Here is a 21,770-nt window from a genome sequence, read left to right as displayed (position 1 = left end):
CGCATCTTTTGCGATGCTCGCAGTTGTACCTCAGTCCCAATAATTTAAATATTGCAGATATTTAACGTCCCTCTCTAGCGACGTATACGATCTGTCGTATAACCAAGATGATTTCAAATCGCATTCCTATTATCTTTAACTATGGAGGGTCGAATGCCATTATTCTGGGATCGCACGATAATCAAAAGCTATCGGAAGTTTGTCGATGAAAAGGTGCGGCACATTGTGATCAGGGTCAGGCTAAATCACGGCTTGAATCCAGTTTGTACCTTGAGCAAAAAAAAATAATAATTTCGGACTATATGTGTCGTAAAAGAGGAGACGAGGCCATTTTGCCCCATGTTTTGAATTTTTTCAAAGAAGCATTCGCATTTCATTTGTTTTTTTTTGCCTATTGGAGATAAGAAAAAGACGGAAAGCAAGAATGAAATGAGGTTTATTGACCGCTGTAGCCTTGGCCGCTGAGCACAGATAATCAAACAGGCAGTGCAAAACTACACAATGTTCTTTAATATATCTATGTTTTTAAAAGCCTTGATGCGATCGTGCGGTTTAAACGTTTCCGCCTTGCAGTTGCGAAATAAGAAAGCGGGACATCTATCCTATCATATTCTTTGCTGTTTTGTTTTGCTAGTAGCAAAACAAAGTCAGACAGGTGGAAAACAAATGGACGATGAGTGTTTGATCAGTAGTCGAGTAAAGCGGTCGCATAGGAACTGGCCGGCCCTGTCGTGTTCCACCTTACCAGGATGAGATATTTGTGTGTTGCGCTTTTTTTTATTTTGCCAAGACATTTGAAAAACATATCGAATAGCACATGCCATTTTGATTAAACTCCATGCAGTTTTGGCGACACATGCAGTCCGTCCGGCTCCGAAAAATTGCGTTTCAGCGCTCGAAAAAGGTGTGACCTAGACAAATGGAACGATATACAAACCTTTAATCAAAGTTCACAAAATTAAAGACAAGGTTTTTCTTATACTTGCATAAGATCAAGGCTTGAAGTGAATTGAAGGGATTCTTCCCCGCTCTGGTGTATAATTTCGGAATGGCTCGTAATTGGACGCAATTTCGACACTGTTTTGAAGGGCTCGAAATGAACAGCAGGAAGCACAAAGGGACAGAACAAGTACCGCGGGACTCTGAATACGGTGCGCTGTTTAACGCACTGTAATGCACGTACTCCGTCTGCAGTCAATGAATCAGTTACAGTAGCTGCGTTTCAACATAAGCGCAGATGTTGGCAAAACAAATTTATTTCTTGCCATCCAACTCGCCAAGGTTGAAGCCATTTTTACTTCTCTGCGTCTGGCCGCTTGTCTTATAGCTAAAAGAGAAACAACAGGCCCGTCTTCAACAGGTCGATGGCATATAGGCGTTCGCATTACAGCCGAACAGCCCCCCACCAAAAAAATGAACATTTTTGAATATTTCGCCCGGGCAAACACGAGTACATGTGGAGCCTTTTGCATTCGATCTGCCATCAGAGTTCAAGGCTGCAATGTATACGTGAGGAAGAAAAAGATGGAAAAATCCATAATGGTTGTCTAAGTGGCTGAGAGATGCGCACTTTTATTTATTTTGAAGGGGAGGTTGTTTATGATGACGGTAGTGACGCCAAAACCTACGCAACCATTTTCTTTTTTCCCAGCCCAACCAATCGTGTAAGCTCGATATATACATATGCGTTTTTTCTTTTCCATTTCCTTAGTCGGAGACGTGCTGTCAATTAGCTCGTCGTATTTTGTTTTGTGCGCAATTTTTTTTTTTTTTCCTTTTCTGTCATCGTTAAAAAAACTGCAAACGATTAGTTTTTGGATTTTTTCCTTATTTGTTGTTATGTCTTGCCATATGTTTTTTTAAAGAATTTTCGTCCAGCCTGCCTCAGGTGAATCGTTTCGAAACGAAATGAGTTACACCTCAAGTTTATTGTTTTTGCAGGTAGATCATAAAAGAGTGTGTGCAAAAAAAGAATCCTCCATTGAAAATTCAAACAATAACGACCGCATTAAAAAACGTCTAATTGTTTTAACCCAGTTCGTCCAAGTGCAATTTCGAACGAGACGTTGACCCCCTGAAAAAGGAGAATTTAAAAAGATGTTGTCTCTGTTCAAAATTGTAATTGCGGGACTTGCAATATTTACGGATATTTACCTACGAAAAAAAAAATTAAAGAAGAGAACCTCTTCATAACAAACTAGAGACCTTGAAGCCAAAAATGCAAATGCGCCGAGGTTCGTATACAGGAGCATATGCCGACTATACACTATATTCAAATGAAGCAATGAACCGAAGCGCAATTTATTTACGTTGTTTTATACACCGTAGATGGGCCCGTCTATCAGCATCATCTATACCGATTATTATAAGCAAAAAAAAAAATAATATTTTCCTTGGCACAATTTATGGGGGAATGATGTGACATGGTTCGCAAAAACAAACAAAAAACTCGTTAAAATGGTTGCGCATTTTTCACGACCAACATCCAACTTTCTTGTTATATACCGTCGCTCGTATAACAATGCTAAAAACTGTGTTCTCTGGCGTTTAGAAGTCAGACAACGACTGGTTTTCATTGTGCAAAAGAAAACGCTTCGGTCAAAGTCGATGTCGGCAGCGCGTTATAAAGTACCTCTATACCATATTGGGTTATGAGCAGTCGTGATGAAACGGCGATCTTTCTTTTGACACTCAAAGATAATTCGCCTTTTCAGCTTTAAATATTGCGCGCTAGAAGGCGAAATAACAAAAGAATGCGACATATTGTAGCGATGGTACACCATCGGCCTTCGTAACATAATGGATCCCCATCGGCGCAATTATAGACTTCTAATCTCCATCACTTTGAATTTAAACGTCGGCATTTATAGGGACCGGGCCTAATAAATGGCTTGATCGCACCTCCATGATGATACTGTTCTAGCACTTAAAATTTTTTTAAAATGAAAAAGAGCTAAATGAAGTAGGATAACATTTGTTGGCTTCTACCTGTATACTTTCAGGCGCCGTGGTGATGGACATTAATGCAACAGACAGGGCCTGGACGATTAACATTTCTGCACCTGCGGCAAATCGAAGGGGGAAAATGCAAATGCTTGACTTGAGGTCGTAATGAGGAAAACGCCGACTGTAAATAAATTGTCGTATTTATGCATAGCCAAACAAACAGGACAGAACTCTATCAAAGAGAGCCAACGGGCAGAGTAATAATCGATTGTCTTGCCAAACTGAATGGGAGACAGCCAATAATTTATGCATTTTTTTGGGTAAAAAACTTAAAACCTTCTATCGGCCCTTGTTTTGCCAATGCGAATGAATGAAGACGGTAATGAGAATTGATGGTCAAATTTTGATTTGGGATGGGCCTGTTGAAGGATCGTCCCCAAAGTTGATGTCGGACTGCTGTTGTCTGTAAAATGATCATTTTTGGACGAAATCCAATCAACGTCCCGAGTGACCGCACTTTGCATCCGTTTCAAGATGAAGAATTGAAAAGGTGTCATTGCCATGGCCAGCACACAAAAATATATGCAACATTTTTGGCTAGCCCTTATTGCCTATAAAAATTCCAAACGTTAAAAATCGCTTGTAACTTTCCAAACGAAAAAAATAAAAGGCAAGTCTGGAACACAATCCAACGTTTTCTTTTTCCTGTTGAAATATTATTTTATAGTTTTGCCTTTGCCAAATTTTGTGCTGACTCATTCATTGGTTAGGAAAATAGCAAAAAACTTTGGCTGGATTTTATTTTTTATAGATTTTGACTTGTCGTGTTACTCTGATGTCCCGCAGTGCGTCTAGCAGCTTCTCGTGTGATGTTGTCGAAAAAAAGGATCGTATTTGTCGCCAGACAACTCAAAATAAAGTTTCATGATTGGAAAGAATAAAAACTCTGATTGCTTTTTAGAGAGATATGCTTTATCCAATGCTTAGAAATGGGAGGCATATTTTTTAAAAAATAATGATTTAAACGAAAGAATGTTTGAATCGTTGTCCAAGTCTTTTATCCATTTTCTTTTTCTTTCTTTTCTGAAGACATAATTTCTCGTGATTTATTCACGCACTTCTCCTATAAACCAGCTGACTCACGTTTGTATGGAAGATGGCCAAACATGTTACGGTTTCGGTTTTCCTTGTTAGTTTTTATCAACTCGATCTCAAGTGAAAAAAAACAACCGCGGAACAACGAAACGCAACCTATCATAATTATCGTGCACGGAATACACTAAGAGGCGCGTCTATTCGAATTTTGATTTACAACAGCCGGGCTTATGTGTCTACATGCCTAGTGGCTATTACGTCTTGAAATAATAAAAGAGGGGTTTACAACTGCGAAATTCAGCGTTAAGAAAAAAACACACTTCTATAGTCGGCAGGTAGGGTCACCAAGTACAACAGAAAAAGAAGGTAAAGTATCGAGTTAATGATGTGCAATTTAGTGGGGTAGAGTATCTAAAGTCATCTGCTTGTAAAAAAGTGTAAAATAGGTTTATTTAAATTACGTTCTCGGTCTTGTTTTATATACTGTACTTCATTCAGCAGATAGTAAACGTGTAAAAAACAAAATTAAACATTTGTTGATAAGATTATGATGGTTTTTATTTTTGTAGCGGTCGCTTTCGTCTAGAAAGGAAATTATGCAAATACAGGAGACGACTTTGTCTTTCTTTTTCTCTACTTTTCGTTTTGTTTTTTTGGTCGTTTTGTCGTAATATCTTACCCGTTCCCCTCAACTGTCCCATTCCTTTGTTTTCTTTTAGAGTCTAACTACTTTTTAGTTGCCATTCGCATTACGCAATTCGTACAAACATGTCACGTTTTTATTAGAGGAAGGTGTCGTTTATGCAGTCTCGTACTGTACGTATAGTTTTTAAGTATATCTATAGACGTTGTAAATGCAAATTAAATTTCAAAGATCACACTTTGAATTTTATTCATTCTGTCTCGTTAACTGCTTCCCTTCTCCAACATCCGGATTAAAAGATGCAGAATACAACGAACCCGACATGTCAGGTAAAGTTCATTGAATCAGTTGCAATTAATATATCTAATCTTTAAATGAATTACAATCAATTGTCTTGAGTTCTTGTACCACTGATTGCGAAACTTCTTGTTTTGCCAGCCAATCTAAACGGTCATAAAAATGGAGGTTGCAGTCGGTCAGGTCAGACAGGGAATCGGACGCTTGAAGGCCAGATTCATAGAGTCTTGTCAGAAGAAGAGAAAGGGATGTCTGGTACGAGGGAGGCCACTGCGTGAGAAGGTGGAATCAGCCTAGTAGTGGGGCAATGAAATGGCCTTTTTGACTGTTGTTTAAATTATCCAGCAGAAGGATAACTTTGGTTTCCTGGTGCAGACTGGTACCACCACTTTCCCCAAGAGTTTTTTACCAGGATTGCTGCACACTGTGGTCCAAACCGATAAAACTGTCGCAGTTCAACGCTAAATATCCAAAAAAGGAGGGTGGAAGATGGCAAGGTAAAATAAAAGATGTGGAAATATGTCCTTCATAATTTAATTTTATTTTCTAATTTAGCAAGAGAGGTTGAACGTTGACTCAAGGATTGCAGTGTGCTGTTTATTTATATACTTGTGATTGGTTAATGTTAAAAAGGTTTAAAGCGTTCAGTTAACAAATAAATATTCAATGACCTGTTGAATGTTTAATCCCCGTGATTGAACAGGTCAAAGTTAAATCACATCAGGGGAGTCACACATTACTGTTTAATTGACAGGGCACTATCTGAAAGAAACACCAGAACAAAGAAATCCATCACCTGTCTAATGTTGAACTGAAGGGAGACTTCAAATTCATTTGGTAATTCGTTGTATAAAAGTTATTGAATGCTATTCATTCTATTGCTCTTGATAGTCTAGACAGAATCCAGTGTTGGCTGTGTCCGCTCCGGCGAAAGCTGGAACGGTTGGCACATTTAAGGCTGCAATCGCCGCTTCGGTGCTGTCTGTCCGGTACGTCATTCTAAACGGCCTCACTGGGGCTGTGTCAATTACAATTCATGATTAATTAAAATGAAAATTATCCTGTGATTTGAATTTTAAGGATTACTTACTGCAAACTTGGACACTGGTGGCTGCGCCTGGCACTAAAGCAGTGCCTACTGCTGGATTCAAATGGTTTCCACAGTAACGGTCAGCTTCAACTCCATTTGCATCTCGAGCACCGGCGATGAGAAGGAAATCGTATAAGCAGGTCGCAACAAGGGTAGTGCCAGCAGCACTAACGGTTGTACCCACGTTAGAGTTCGGAAAGGCGGCATTAATTTGGGCTGCAGCAACCGAAATCGCACCAATATTAGTATTTCCAACTACAACAGCTGCTGAAGTTGTGATGGAGAAGGGATCACCGGCATTCGTGACCGAACAAATTGACAAGCACATCTGTGTTGCTCGCTACTCATTACCATTATTCAAGGTAGTAAACATTCAAAAGAATAAAATTCAATTATCCCATTGCTTTTTTTTGTAAAGATAATAATCTATACTAGAATAATTCAAACCTGTCCTGAAATGAGCTCGGTTCGGAAGCAGATGTTGTAGTTTTGATTGTTGAGCTGACGAATAGCGCCGCCAGTGGTATCCTGCCAGTTAAACGATTTCACTTTACCCGTAGATGCCGTGTAATACTGGAGGCAATCTGTTGGGGCTATAAATCAAAACAAAACGAAAAGGAAAATTGATTTTTGAAAAATTAACGATGTGGTGGTGTAACGAAGACTAGTTTACCCAGGTAGGAGGCACCGCAAGGAAGCAATGCGATTTTGATGTTCCAGGAACGTGTGGTTGTCCCTGTTCCAAAACTGAATATGAGCTGGACATCGGTGGGAGTAAGGGCAGAAGACGGAACGTCCAGGTACACTGTAATAGCATTAAACATTGTTATTTCATCTTCCATTTAAACTAGGATTTCGAACAGGAACTGCGTTAGTTTGCTGTTATGTCTTTGGATATTACTGTGCTGCCCGCTGTTATCGCCGCAAATAATGGGCACAGTTGAAGATGATCCGCCAGCTTGGAAAGTATCAACGCAAGTTCCCAATGTCGGTTGGGCTGTCGTGAAGGACACAAAGTCGAGCCTGAATGAGAGTTGTAACGACAACATTCCCATCATTTTCCTCTTAAGATTAACATTTTAAGCTGACCGGATTTGGCAAATGGGCTTCTTAAGCTGTTCCACAAACTTGGTGTCCAATCTGATGGTCAATGCACAGGTGGAGGAGGCGCTAACGGGTGTAGTAGGAGACTGCCAGTACGTGTTGTTCAGCGTGACTGTACCGCCACACGCTGTAACCGCATCTGTGAACCAAAGTAAACACAAATTTCGAAATTCTGGTACCTTATGATGAAGGTAATAACAAATTTGAAACTTACTGACACAGCAAACTTTTCCCAGGACGCAGGAACCGCTTGGTCGTCCACGAAACAAAGAGCAAACTGATCCTGGGACGCAGATTCCTGCGTCACCGCTAGGTGAAGTGCAGGCGTCGAAGGTGTCGAGAGGATTGTCAAAATTGGGATTGTACGAAACAGGAATTCTATTTGCGAAATTGGCGAACGGTCTCCACGTATTCGCCGGTGAGAAACGATTGTTGAAGAGGCCTGTGTTGATTATTGAGGCACCTAAACCACCGAGGGCAAACCGGCCTTCTGCTAGATTGGCATTCTCATCGGCGTAGGTTCCTACAACACATTTGAGTACATTTACTAACTGTTTTAAGGAATGATTACATTGCTGCTACATTTCCTAGGGTAATTCAATGATGGACTTACTACTATTGTAATATTTCTTGTGTGGATTGACTCTGGATTGCAGGCTGCTGGAGACTGTTCGTCCTTCATATGGAATGCCATACCCTAAAAAAGCAAAACATTTCAACCACGTAGGAAAATAGCACAATGTAAATCAGCAAAATTTCTTCTTACCAGGAACTTGAGCAGTTTTCGGATAGTAAAGAGCATTCCAACTTACAGGATCATAGCCATAAGCCTTAGCAAAATACTCTTCTGATTGATACCTAGCAGCTGCTAATTGTTCCTCTTCGTTACCATCGTCACAAGCTCGGCTGACTTGTCCGAACATCAAACCTACGGAAAGGAACAGGTAGAGTTTTGACATTTTCTCCGACGTTGACTTGATATTTCTTTAGTTTTCTCTTTTGGAAGACGTTTATAGTTTAACGAAGACCTACGGAGACTGTGACGGATCAACCGAGCTGGCCCATCTTATATAGTCGATACGGGTTGGACTGTCGACCCTATAACTATCCATTATGGTAATTTGTCGTGCAGAGATGGGAAATGATGATCCTAGTGCAACAGGTAGGTCTTATTTTGATTTGCTTTGCATGACTCTTGGACTGTTTGGCTTCTTATTTCTATAGTTCTTGTAGATCTCTTTATCTTTTTAATGACGTTGTTGAATATGGTCTCATCTTATCATTCAAATATGAAGATTTGGCGAGGCCTGCTCAGAAATTAAAGAAACTCAGCCCAAATTCGGGAATGGCGGTGGTTTCTGGCGGATTATGGGATAAGTGATGCTCTTTTGTAGGTGGAAGGGTACGAGGAAAGCCGCTCTGAATAAAAAGCCATTACAACTTTGAGCTTTCAATCCATATTTTGAAAGGCATTGACGCTTTCACGGGACCAAAAGTTCAAGGTAGGACGTTTCGTTTGCTGACATGTTTTGGAGCGGGATTTCAAGGATATAAGGAATTCATTTCAATCTGCTTTGTCGCTTAACAGCTATGAGACTCGGGTCAATACCATGATGTATAGAATAACAGTGCTAATCAACGTAATTCGTCAAGTTGTGCACGAAAAACGGTAGGTAAAGGGGGAAAAAGTCCACGCAATTCAAAACATTTCCGGAATTTCGACCGTACGTGACTTAAAGAATGGGTAGGGGGTCATTAAACAACACGTACGGCTGTTTTAGCATGAAAACTAACCTACGAGTCATTGGTTTAATGCCAATAAACTGCGATTGGGATAGTAAATGGGACTTGCTGTACATTCTGTCTATCCCAAGTTGAATGAGTTTCAAACGATTCCAGCAGAAGTTTCATCAACAAAATTCTAGCATAGTAAAGCCTTGAACACGCGGGGTTGATTATGTTAACGATTTTAACGTATCTGATGTAGCATCTAACGTATATTCAGTGTAGGTGTCTGAAAGGAGACTGTGATGCAGTGGAATATAAGGCAGGAAATCGCATTGGAAACAGTTCTGCTGTGTTGATTCAGCCTTTTAAACCTCTTTTGCTCTATTTAAACTCGTGGTTGGAACTCTTCCATCAAAAGTGAGGTAATTAAACCTTCTTACCCTTCATATCACTCTATTTCTTGACTATATAATCATTATAGGCGATTGATAACAAATTATGTGTTTTGTAAAATGTTCTGTTTATTCATAATGCATATCCACTACGGCAAACTAAACTGACTAATCAATATCAAATGTCTTGTAATGCAGTAGGCTACATGTTTTTCACAGTCACGGTAATCTACTGAAAACCCATTTTAAAAACTCCAGCACCAGGAGACGATTGCAAGTATATAGTATCTCCTTTAAGATAATACGACTTAAACACAATATTCTTCGCCTCTATTTCTCTTGATAATCGATGCAGAATCCGACGTTAAGCGTATCCGCCGGAGCGGGAAGAACATTGGTGGCGGCAGCCACAGCCGCTTCGGTGCTGTCGGTCCGGTAATTCATTTTGAATGATTTGATAGGAGCTGTGTAACAAAGACATTCAGCTCAAAGTAAGTTTATCGTTCAATCCTCAAGTGCAAATCAAATGACAACTTACTGCAGACTTGGACGTTTGTAGCTGACCCAGCAGCTGCCGGATTGAGTGCGTTACCACAGTAACGGTCCGCCGCAATCCCTGCCGCATCTCGACCACCACCGATGAGCAAAAAATCGTACATGCAGGTGGCTGTGGTGACGCCATTCACCACAGCACTAGTGCCCACTCCGGAGAGAACGCCAGCAGCAGCAGCGGCTGTAGCAGCGTTAGTTTGAGCTGTTGCAAGATTGGCTTGAGCGGTTGCGAGGGCCGCATTAGCAGCCGTGATAGTAGCTGCAACACCTCCCGCCACCGCCGTGGCTACGTTAGCTGTGGCAATTGTTACTGCTGTTACTGCTCCCGTCACAAGAGCGGCAGCAGCAGCGGCAGCATTGTTTGTCGGTGTTGTGATAGAAAAAGCATCGCCATTGGTGACCGTACAAGCTGATAAGCACACTTCCGTTGCACGCTAGGCATGAATTGAATTTGAAGTAGTTGTAATGTTAGTTGAATGGCCTTTCTTTGTTAGCGGGTATTTATTAACAAAGATGATTCGTACCTGTCCTGAAAGCAGTTCGGTCCTAAAACAAATGTTGTAATTTTGGTTGTTGAGTTGGCGGATGGTGGTAGTGGCCACGTCTTGCCAGTTAAATGATTTAACTTTACCAGAGCTTGTGGTGAAGTATTGCAGGCAGTCGGCAGGAGCTTGAGTCATAATCAAGGTAGTAGAAGCAATTTATTTTAGACGTTTTAGCTATGTGATTTGACGATTTTACCAAGGTAGGAGGCACCGCACGGGAGCATTGCGATTTTGATGTTCCATGAACGCGTAGCTGTTCCTGTTCCAAAGTTGAACACGAGTTGGACATCAGAGGGTGTGGTGGCAGACGATGGCACGTCGATGTACACTGTGGTAATATAACGTGAATATGTATTAATCGTGTTTACTTATATTTCATTTTTGAGTTAATTGGTTTAGTTTTTACTTACTGTGCTGTCCGTTGTTGTCTCCGCAAATAATTGGAACTGTAGAAGTTGAACCGCCGACCTGAAAAGTATCTGTGCAAGTTCCTAGTGTCGGCTGGGCAGTCGTGAAAGAAACAAAGTCCAGTCTAGACGATAAGCAAATTCGAATTGTTGATTCATTTAGCTGGGTTAATCAACGATGTGTCTTACCGAATTTGGCAGATGGGCTTCTTTAGTTGCTCCACGTACTTGGTGTTCAATCGGACTGTCAGCGTGCAGCTGGATGAAGCGCTAACGGCCGTAATGGGAGACTGCCAGTACGTGTTGTTTAGAGTAACGCTTCCGCCACAGCCAGTGATGGCGTCTGTTAAAAATGGTAATATGAAATTCCAAATTCCTTAAAGGCCAACAGTTGAATAGTTTTGAACTTACTGATGCAGCAAACTTTTCCCAGGACGCAGGAACCACTAGGTTTGCCACCAAACAAGGAACAGGCCGATCCTGGAACGCAAATTCCTGACTCGCCGCTAGGTGAAGTGCATCCGTCGAAGTCGTCGAGAGGGCTATCGAAATTTGGATTGTACGTAATAGGAATTCTGTTTGCTAAACTGTTAAACGGTCTCCACGTATTCGCTGGAGTAAATCGGTTGTTAAAGAGGCCCGTGTTAATCAGATTGGCGCCCAAGCCACCGAGGGCTAAACGGCTTTCTAATTTGTTGTTTTCTTGACTGGGATTGCCTGAAAGTTAACTTCTACAGTTAACTTCTTTAAAACACAGAAAAAATAATTTACATCAACTTACCATCAAGAAAGTATTTGCTGAACTGATTTCTCTGGGATTTCCAACTGCTGGAAGGTGTTCGCCCTTCGTATAGACTTTCTTGCTCTACGAAATGGCTATTGTAATTGATAACTTAAAAGTCGTTAACCTTTACATTTCTTACCTAGAAACGGAGGGTTCTTCTGGAAGTAACGAGCATTCCAACGGTCTGGTTCTGGTATAAGACCGAAGGCATCGGGAAAGTACTCGTTCAATCGTTGTTCGGTAGCTGCTGATTGCATTATTTCGTTATTGCCGTCCCAAGCTCGGCAAGTTTGAATTGCCAAAACGGCATAGATTACTAGCCAGACTTTCAGCATTTTCTTTCTTTTTTTTTTAAATGTGATTAACTCTGTTTCCGTTTGCAAGACGTTGTACACTCCGACGTGGTTTATCAGAGACTTGCAAAATATCTTGCGGGTTACTTCACCTTATATACTCGAGTGCATTCGAATCTTCCACTCGTCATCGTAAAACACTTTTGTAAAAGTGACTAAAAAGGATTTGGGCCGAGTACCTTGTCAACCAACAGGCCTTATTTGACTTGTTCTTGCCAAGTATTTGACTCTTGAGCTTCTTATTCCTCATCCTTGGAGATCGGCACGATTTCTTGCATCTTTTTTTTATTGCGACTTATTGTTGAATATCTTATTATCTTTTTATGTATAACATTTTCTCTCGCTATTATAGCACAGCTGTGAAGATTAGTTGCCCTTTTTTTCAGATTATAAGATAAGGAACGCTCGTTTTAAATTGGAAGGAAACGATAAAGTTAGCCTGAGCGAAAGAAAAACTAGCTGAATAAAAACGGTATAAGTTTGATTTTCTTTGAGACTTTTATCTATCTAAAGTTAGGATAATATGGACGCTTTCGCTAAGACTTAGTTTTTCAGTTCAAGGTAAAATGTTGCCTTAAAGTTGAACAGCTTTTGAGATTGAACTAAGGAAACATCGCTCTCCGAAGAATAAAAGCAAAGTTTCAAATAAATAACAGGATTCTTACAATCTGATTCCTATATTCACTTCCAGATAAGGAATAATGTCGACAAAAAAATTGTGCGCCAGCTCACTACAGCATAATTATTCAGTGTATTTCAAAAACCGACTGTTTAATGAGAAAAGGAAGGAATATTTAAATTTTTTTAATCAGTGGTCAATCCTGATTACACTGTGTAGTTTTACAACAACTCCAAGAAATGTAATTTTTTTTTACCGGTTTTTAGGCCAAAATTAGGGTAATTTCCAGGAAAATTCCCTTCGCTTTTTTCCAATTTTATTTGTTTTCCCAAAAATTTTAAAATAATTTACTGTACATGATTTACGTTAATCTTTAACGAGCGTCACGAAAATTGATGTCATTTTTATGTGGGCTGTGAATTTTTGAAATAAAAGTAAATAAAACGTGTTTTCATAATAAGCTCGCTAGCACTCTAAAACGCAAGCGTCACAATACATTCTTTATATTTCACAAACGGCTGATTTAACAAGAAAAAACTTCTCTACTTCGTAATCAACATTCAATTAAGAGTAGAGTGTGTGAGTTTCAACCAATTCCAAAAGATATCGTTTTTTTCTGATTTAGTAAAAAAGAGAAGGCTATACCATTCCCACTTTTTCATTTTTTTGGAAAAATCTAGATCTAGATGAAAATACATGAATTCGATTCGCAATTGAACGGTGACTATGAAAATCTGTTTTTTTTAAAGTGAGACTTGAATTGTTTTCAATAAATGAAAAAAAAGGTTAAATTTGTGCGCCAGCATGCTACAGCGCTAGCGTGTCAGCACGATTATTCAATATTTCAAAATGGCTGATTTAATGAGAAAATGAATATTTTTTTCGAAATCAGTGTTTAATTTTGAGTATACTGTGTAATATTGCATTTAGATAAGATTGATTATCATTCCTCTAGATGGCTAAAATGTCCGCTAGATGGCTCGTGTGATAAAGTGACCTGCCCAAAAGAAGAAGTTAGTGCTGTTGTTATCTCTCAGAGAAAATTTGTCTGTTAAATTGTATTCCTAAACTGTACAAATGATAAATATAGACGTAATTAATTACATCCCTCTGATTTAAGACATTTACGGCTCTTCGTGAATGGATAAGAAGCAACCTCATTTGCAAGCAATGTCTCTAGGTATATAAGTTTGACACAATGAATTCTTTTTTTTTTAATTGTTGGTTTGGGGTTTGGGATAAAGGAAGATAACATTTAGATACCCAAGATAATTGTAGAAGATTTGATTATTGTTAAACATTCACTTTTAAATGCTAACAGATTCAGAATATCCAACAGGCCAGTCCTACGATCTGGGATGTTTTGGGTGACAACTGACAAGCAGATGTTTGTCCCCCATAGGAATCTCCCATATGTCACTTTTATTGTAGCTGACAGTGACTGTAATTATGGCTTACTTAGCCATGCTTATCAAGAGCTGCCCACTTGGTTCACCAGCCTAAAAACTATCATCTTCAAAAGCTTCCAGATTTGTTATGGTCGTAGAACAGCAGACGACGGAGGTGAGGAAGTAACGAAGCAAATAAGAACTTCATACATTTCGTTTGAAGTTCATACTACTCGATTTGAACAGTTCAAAGTGGCATTGTACCATCGGGCAGAACCCAAACGGTCGATGCATTGAAAATGTCGGACCTATGTTGATGAATTTTCACCAGCACTCTTCCACAAGACGCACGCGAAGCAAACGATAGCGAAGGAGATATGGACTTGAATTGGTTGTTTACAACCCATGGCTTTCTCGCATTCCAGGATTAATCTTATACATCTTTTGCACTTTTACAGAGAGTTCGGGAACGAAATTAGATGTGGATGGGTTTGCTGTTGACATGCAAGGTTTGTTATCAAACAGCACGCTGTACATTACAAACCCCATTTTCATACTTTTCTTTTCTACAGGGAAGGATTTTTACCAAACAAGACAGCAACGAAATTTGTTGTGGCTGGTTTTGTTGTTGACAAGCTAGGTTTGTTATCAAACAGCATGTTGTAAATTAAAAATCCACTTTCATACTTTTCCTTTCTACAGGGAAGGATTTTTTTTACCAAAGTAGACAGAATATTTATTCTAAATCCCACAATGTCCTGGTAGTAAATTGTAAGAAAAATGGCAAAAGAATTTTGCTGTATTAAGTAGATGTATCAGCAAAAAATTTAATACTAATTCGTGTTTTTTTCTTTAATGTAGACTACAAATCATACTGAATTAGAATAGGATTTTGACTGAGGCTGGGTGCCAAAACAATGGATGGTAATTGGAAGCACGATTGGAAATATCCATGATTTATTAACGTTCCTCATGTTACGGTATTTTATTAAAGGCAAATTGAAGTGCATATCTGGGCTCCCTTCTTTTCTGTGGCCCCGTTTCCCCTTGACTCATAATAAGCCCGTAGGGGGTCATGCCCCTACTGTACGGTATATATAAAAACAACATATATCGAGGTTTGGAGGGCTCTGGCCGGAAAGGGGACGTGGGGGTCCTCATAGTTCGATGAAATGCTTATGGAGGGCTATGTCGCTACCCACAAATCCGAATTAAAGGTTAATCGCTCCTGTAAAAATGTTCCAAATCTTCAGCTCTTCTTCCGGCTTCTCTTAGCCAAGCACTGGGTAATCTCCCCGGTGAGTCAATTGAGGCAGTGTCTCCCCCTGCCTTGGTTGACAGCAACTTTTGAAATGGTTATTTTGCCTTTTAAAAGTTGCAAAATATTTCATTATGTGGAGAATTGTCAATACAAATTTTGTTTTACATTGATTTTGAAAAACTTGTCTTTCATACTTTCTTTGTGTTCACACTCCATACATTTCTGAACTTTGCACTTTTTTCTTTTAAGGATTGGACTCTTTAACACTGCTGAGATGGCCACTGATGTGCAGTTCTTGTACTGAGTGCCTTTGATTTATCGCTGATGAAATTCCAATCCTGTAGTTGGTAGTTTACTGTTGTTCATACTTGTACATCAGTTTTTTTTATTGACAATTGCAACAGTTACAATTGATTTTGTATACAACCTTTGTATATATCGGTTTATTAGATGTATTGGAATGCATTCATAGATTTTAATTTAACTCTTTCGGGTATCGATCCCTAAACTTTCGGCGTGCATTGCCGATGCTCAACCGTTGAGCCATGAGTTATATTTAATTTTTCACTAATATTAGAAGGCACGAAAAGATAATAAGGGCAATAAAGGCAATAATACAGGCATAAATAAGGCTCGTAAAACAAATTTTTAACCTGAATAGCTTAAATACAAGGATCATAGCTCTGTGGTAGAATGTTGGGTAACGGATCCAAAGGTCTCGGGTTCAAATCCTGGCTGAAGGTTACCACATTAAATGAATACATGAATTGTATCTGCGGTTCTAATACATGGATTTATTGTGGAAATGTTAGTAGGAAATTATCTTGAATCATGCTACAAAAATTATTCTAAGTCCAAATTTGTTGAACTCAATTAATACGAAAGTATAGACAGGATTTATCATGACTTATAGCTCAGTGGTAGAGCATCGGCACGATATGCCGAAGGTTATTGGTTCAACTCCCAAATAAGTCGTAAGAATTATTACAAATACTAATAGTTTAAATTGAATAAGCATTGTATGGGAATTCATCGGCAGATGATGGCAATGGTTCAAAATTAACAATTTATCGAAAATTATTATTGGGTATTATATTAAATATTGCCAAAATATCCGTCCCATTACTTCGTAATGGGGAAGTTTCCACACTCGACTGGCAGACGTGGGAGGTGAACACCTGGGAAGGTTGGAGGCACAGGACATCGGGAACCTCCTGGGAATCGAACCACGGACCTTGGAGTTGCTAGGCGGATGCGATACCTTCCTGGCAACCCCCCCTATATCCCCCCCATTGATATTTGATCCCCTATGTACAACTTTGCACAGTTACCTTAATGTGTTGAAGACTTAGATTATGAAATAGTATCTCTCATAGCTCAATGGTAGAGCGCTGGACTGGAATACTCTATCTCTTGGGTTCGAATCCCATTCAGGTGTGACGGAATCCAGTGCCCATGATGGATTATATGTAGTGGTATATACTGGACCATGTTGAAGAAATCTGAAAGTGATGAAAATTTTAGTACTTGTTTCATATTAACAAACAATAAATAGAGTAGGATTAATTATCATATTATGTGTTCAACAATACATTTTTCATCTAAGTTGTTATATTCCAGTATACGTTTTATTTTTCCGATGGAACTAATTTTTACATTGGAATGTAACTTAACTCTTTTGGGAATTGAACCCTAAACCTTTCGTATACCGCTCTGATGCTCTACCGTTGAGCCATGAGTCATGCAGTTTTAACTTTAACTTTTACCAGTAATTTAAATTTGTTCACATTAGTAATAAGAATTCCAAGTAGCCCAAAGTAAATTACTAAAACGCTTATAAACTGTCAGTGATAAAGTCAATAAAGTGAATCAGAAAACATGTTGTGTACTTTATACCTTTGATGGGATTTGATCCACCAACATCCAGCGCCCCAATCCGATTAAAACATGATTCGTACATACACATACGAAACCCTCATCAGTTTCATCCATATTTTCAATACGCTCTACAAAACTTGCTGCAAAAAAGAGCGATCTTGGGTACAACTTAGATTTAGGAGAACGTAAGCGGTGTGCTCTTAAGCAGCTTGCTTGGGCAACTAGGTTACTTAACTAAAGTTTCCAATTAATCTTTCTTTAGGCCGTGATTGACATGATTGTTCTGATGCCTATGACAACTAGAAATCAGCGCTTCGATAGAAATCCTACATGACCTCCAATAAAATTACTATGCCACCTAAAATGAAATTTATTTAAATAGAGCACAAGGGCCAAAAACATTGTCAAATTGAAACAGTAAAAGAACAATGAAGCTTTGTAAGAACGTACTCATCTGTTGCGAGTAGTTTTTGGTGGACCACAGAATTATCGTCCGTCCACTGATTTGTTGCATGGATAATTTGCAAACATTTACCAACAAAACCAAGAAAGCTCGTTAAATGCATTAAAAGAACTCCCACCACCGAGAAAAAGATTTAAATAACACCACCAACAGGTGCCTATAGTCTATCGTTCTTGGTAGTCGAGGCAGAATCCAGTGTTGGCGTTATCGGCGATAGCCACAATAGGATTCGTCGGTGTAAACGGTGCACCTACCGCCAATTCCGTACCGTCAGTTCGATAGGTCATCTTAAATGGCCTAATTGGAGCTGTTACGACATTTCGACATTTAGCAATATTAAGACCATGTATAGTTTACGATTTCATTAACTTACTGCACACTTCGACGGGAGTTCCTGCACCCGGGGCTTGCGGTGTGCCCACCGCAGGATTTAGATGGTTACCGCAGTAACGATCAGCCTCAATCCCGGTAGCATCCCGGGCGCCAGCGATAGCGAGGAAATCGTACAGGCAAGTCGCAACTGCTACATTATTTGCATCGACTGTGGATATACCGGCGGCAGAATTAACAGCGACGAATGGATTGGTGGTGATAGAGAATGCATCACCGCCATTGGCAACCGTGCAAACAGACACGCACATCCGAGTGGCTCTCTGGTTCATTAATCAACCAATTCAATAGCAAACGTTCCATTATTTTGCTGCAGTCCATTAATTGCAAAATGAAGAAAGAAGAATTCATACCTGAGCCGACACGAGTTCAGTCCGGAAACAAATGTTGTAGTTCTGATTATTAAGTTGATGTCCGCCTGCCGCATCCTGCCAATTAAACGATCTGACTCTTCCGGTAGCAGAGGTGTAATATTGGAGACAGTCAGCAGGAGCTAAAAATCGTAAAAAACCAATAACCAATCGGGGTTTCATGCAAAAAATATTAAATTCATCAAAATGTTACCTAGGTACGAAGCACCACAAGGCAGCATAGCGATCTTGATGTTCCAGGCGCGAGTAGCTGTTCCAGCAGCGAAATTGAAGATGAGCTGAACATCGGTAGGGGTAATTGCTGATGACGGAACGTCGAGGTACACTAAAAAAATTAATTATATTTCAATAGTAAGACGATGGCCTGCTCTACTTAAAGAGTTAGGGTTCTCTCTCCGCTTACTGTGCTGTCCAGTGTTTTCACCGCAAATAGTTGGCACTACGGAAGTCGATCCGCCAACCGTAAATGTATCTGCGCACACTCCAAGTGTTGGTCGGCCAATCGTGAATGAAACAAAATCCAAACTAAAGAGAATTGAAGAAAATAACACTGGTTTTCTCTGAACCCCGTCTTCCAACATATAAATTGTACTTACCGAATTTGGCAAATTGGTTTCTTTAACTGTTCGGCTAGCTTACTGTTCATTCGGACAGTGAGGGCACAGGTGGTCGGGGCGCTGACGGCCGTAGTCGGCGATTGCCAGAAAGTATTGTTCAAGGTGACAGTTCCTCCGCAAGTGGTGATGGCATCTATTCAATCAATTAAGTTTAGTTTGGCAACCTTCATTGGATGTAACTGAAGACCTTTTGAACTTACTAACACAACAAACTTTCCCCAGGATGCAAGAACCGCTAGGCCGGCCGCCAAACAGTGAACAGACTTTTCCTGGAACGCAGATTCCAGACTCGCCGCTTGGTGAAGTACAATCGTCGAAACCGCTAACGGGGTTGTTGAAATTCGGATTCACAATGATCGGAACTCTGTTGCCAAAATTTTGAAAGGGTCTGAAAGTATTTGCCGGCGTGAAGCGATTGTTGAAGATGCCCGTGTTGATCAAATTGGTTCCTAAAGCTCCAAACGCGAAACGGCCTTCCGCTGGATTCACTTCTTCACCTGTATAACCTAAAACACGATGGATATCTTTAGCAAAACGGCGTGTTTGTTACAAAAATGTCGAACTGTAACTATTAAGTATATTACTAATCCCATCATATCTATACTATACATCAACATATACGTACTGTTAGCGAAGTATTTGGCAAAAGGGTTGACGCTAATTGGCGTAGGGCTGCTGAGAGTAGTCCGTCCTTCATACTGGCCAGGATATTCTTAAATGTTGACAATAATTTGTTAGAAAATGAAAACAAAGCCTTAAAAATTGTTTCATAATTACCTGTGACGGGTACGCTTGATGGATAGTAAAGAGCATTCCAAGTTTCAGGAGTGAATCCATAGGCGTTTGCGTAGTAATCGTCCGATTGCTGCCGGGCCGATCCCAATTGATCTTCCTCATTGCTACCATCGCAAGCTCGGCTGACTTGCAACATCAAGAAAACTGAGAGTAATACACAAAATTTCGCCATTTTTTCTTCTGATTTCTTCTTGCTCTCCGTCCTTTTTTCTTCTGTTCCTTTGCCTGCTGTTACTCGTTGAAGTCCGGCAGAGACATGAACTTCCATCCGAATTACCTCTGCCTTTTATACACTAGCAGATTGGAACCCGTCTTATCTTTATTTCACTTGCCTCGTACTCGGTCCACCTGTTGGGACATTAGCCAAAATTAAAAAAAAAAAGTTACTACCTTAACGTCTGGAACAAACAGAATACTAAAACGACTCGCGGTGAGTGTGGAGCATTTGCATAGGTTTTGTCAACGATGTAGAGAAAGAAAAAAACAAACATCTCGTCTAGAAGATCGTAACCAAAGATTTGGCTGTCAAGTGTGTAGATAGCTATAAACATTGGCAAATGATAGTACCTGGAAGTTGGGATCCACACATTCTTCGTCGCGACCTTTTGCCGAGTTTATTCACCGATAAGCAGCTGGCGCATTTTGTATGTAGAGTGCGAAACCCTGTCCCGAAACCCTTGTCGTGAACTTTATCTTCATTGCCCATTTGAGAAAAAAAGCGTCGAAGCCTAAACGAGAGAGCACTCAAGGAAGTGCTAGTACGTTTCGACACTCAATGGTTGAATACTACAATTTCCTTAACTAGTCTTTGACTTCACGAAGGGCATTGTACTGCGCCGAATCAAGGACCCGATGTTGTGACCATATGTGTGAATTGCTAATTTATCTGCAGAACAGACGCTTGATCGGAATTTAAAAAAGAAATTTAACGACTCGAGGTAGAGAAGGGAATTCGTCGGGTACACGTAAAATACACGACAGGTAACGAAATTCAATCTGGTGCTGGTGGTTACCTTTTAATCAACTTGAAGGATTGCTATAAATCTTGACCCGTTTTGGTGGTTTTGCGTTGCACGGTCACCTTTCACTGGCGACGTGAACTCTGCAATGACACTGGCAAGTGGCAAGGTTATAGCCCTAAAATTGGCAACTGGAAAACTGTCTGCAACGAAACATTTAGAGGGAAGGGTACGATTTTAAGGTAGATGTTGCCAAATCGTTGGTGCGAGCAGTATCGATAATGATGGGCGTTTTCACGACGAGAAAAGAGGTGTGGTGAAAATTGCTGAAACGTCTCTTTTTTCTTACGTATCTATGCAAATCTAATTGTAAGGTTTGACATTGAATTGATAGAAAAGCGAATGGGGAAAGGTATTTAAAATTTTCTTGTAAAAAGGGTCATTCAACCGTCCCCCTTTGAGTGTTTTTTGTATTTTGTAAAAAATGCCATTTTCTATACTTTTCCTTCGTCAAATTCGAACAAATGGTTTAAAAACATAGATATGTCATACATCATCGTTCCCTTTCGTTTGAATTTTTCCGATGTTTGTTTAAAAAGTTACAGTTTTCACATCTGCCCATAAATCTTGAGTGATGTAAGGAAGGAGGGTTTTCGTGCAGCTATTTCTGGGGACGATAGTGTGCACTTTGCTTGGCATTTCATGGGGATGTCATTTTAGTACACCTAAACCACGTCAACACTTAGCCGTAGCTCGTTCCAGCCATGCATATCGGATACATCTAAAGTTGTATACGTTGATTGCAGGAGTTGTCTATCACCGATTAGTGGCTACGAATTTATGGCTATTTTGGTTTACACGTTTGTGGTATTTGTGCCATTTTGGATTGCCATTGTACTTCTATTTATAATTGATTTTAGACATCTAAAGAAAATGTATACAAGGAAGTTATTTAATCAAAGTTTTGTATGGTTAGGAAATGCAAGTTTTGTTTCATTACAACGTGAATTCGAATGTGAGGAATACGTAACGTTTCGCTTAAAAACAAGCAAAAGTTTTGGAGTGTTGTGGCTTCAGGTAATTATGTATATTT

At 39.8% G+C, this 21,770-nt stretch overlaps 2 protein-coding genes and 2 long non-coding RNA genes across 23 annotated transcripts; 2 read left to right on the top strand and 2 right to left on the bottom strand.

Annotated features, from left to right (window-relative positions):
• The first annotated feature begins 471 nt into the window (after positions 1-471).
• Positions 472-11,436, top strand: LOC116920557. 19 transcript variants are annotated; one of them, XR_006644955.1, is made up of 21 exons: positions 474-904; positions 992-4,857; positions 4,984-5,013; positions 5,123-5,263; positions 5,327-5,478; positions 5,537-5,818; positions 5,873-5,970; positions 6,062-6,433; positions 6,507-6,871; positions 6,935-7,326; positions 7,412-7,690; positions 7,767-7,916; positions 7,990-8,119; positions 8,182-8,337; positions 8,471-9,325; positions 9,494-9,572; positions 9,651-9,786; positions 9,855-10,534; positions 10,593-10,725; positions 11,001-11,154; positions 11,233-11,436. It is a non-coding gene; the product is annotated as an uncharacterized LOC116920557 (long non-coding RNA). The 19 variants fall into 19 exon arrangements; XR_006644951.1 differs by having other exon boundaries at positions 480-904; positions 992-5,013; positions 5,537-5,614; positions 5,685-5,818; XR_006644954.1 differs by having other exon boundaries at positions 481-904; positions 992-5,013; positions 8,471-8,677; positions 9,181-9,325.
• On the bottom strand, positions 9,405-11,918 carry LOC116934477. Its single transcript, XM_045171866.1, has 9 exons — positions 11,723-11,918; positions 11,581-11,664; positions 11,211-11,516; positions 10,989-11,142; positions 10,803-10,924; positions 10,589-10,720; positions 10,372-10,517; positions 9,834-10,281; positions 9,405-9,759 (listed from the first exon to the last, which is right to left on the bottom strand). The coding sequence occupies exons 1-9, from the start codon at positions 11,916-11,918 to the stop codon at positions 9,626-9,628; spliced, it is 1,722 nt and encodes a 573-aa protein (XP_045027801.1). The 3' UTR covers positions 9,405-9,625.
• A 1,625-nt stretch (positions 11,919-13,543) lies between these two features.
• On the top strand, positions 13,544-15,053 carry LOC116920559. 2 transcript variants are annotated; one of them, XR_006644960.1, is made up of 7 exons: positions 13,544-13,735; positions 13,895-14,118; positions 14,190-14,334; positions 14,402-14,452; positions 14,516-14,583; positions 14,646-14,714; positions 14,805-15,053. It is a non-coding gene; the product is annotated as an uncharacterized LOC116920559 (long non-coding RNA). The 2 variants fall into 2 exon arrangements; XR_004392775.2 differs by having other exon boundaries at positions 13,877-14,118.
• Positions 15,054-17,436: 2,383 nt separating this feature from the next.
• Positions 17,437-20,001, bottom strand: LOC116920531. Its single transcript, XM_045171867.1, has 9 exons — positions 19,701-20,001; positions 19,549-19,635; positions 19,124-19,429; positions 18,903-19,056; positions 18,710-18,831; positions 18,500-18,631; positions 18,289-18,428; positions 17,919-18,198; positions 17,437-17,852 (listed from the first exon to the last, which is right to left on the bottom strand). The coding sequence occupies exons 1-9, from the start codon at positions 19,984-19,986 to the stop codon at positions 17,710-17,712; spliced, it is 1,650 nt and encodes a 549-aa protein (XP_045027802.1). The 5' UTR covers positions 19,987-20,001; the 3' UTR covers positions 17,437-17,709.
• Positions 20,002-21,770: the final 1,769 nt, after the last annotated feature.

The sequence above is a fragment of the Daphnia magna genome, linkage group LG4 (assembly GCF_020631705.1).
Source record: "Daphnia magna isolate NIES linkage group LG4, ASM2063170v1.1, whole genome shotgun sequence".
Lineage (NCBI taxonomy): Eukaryota > Metazoa > Arthropoda > Branchiopoda > Diplostraca > Daphniidae > Daphnia > Daphnia magna.
This window is presented reverse-complemented; position numbering and strand designations above follow the sequence as displayed.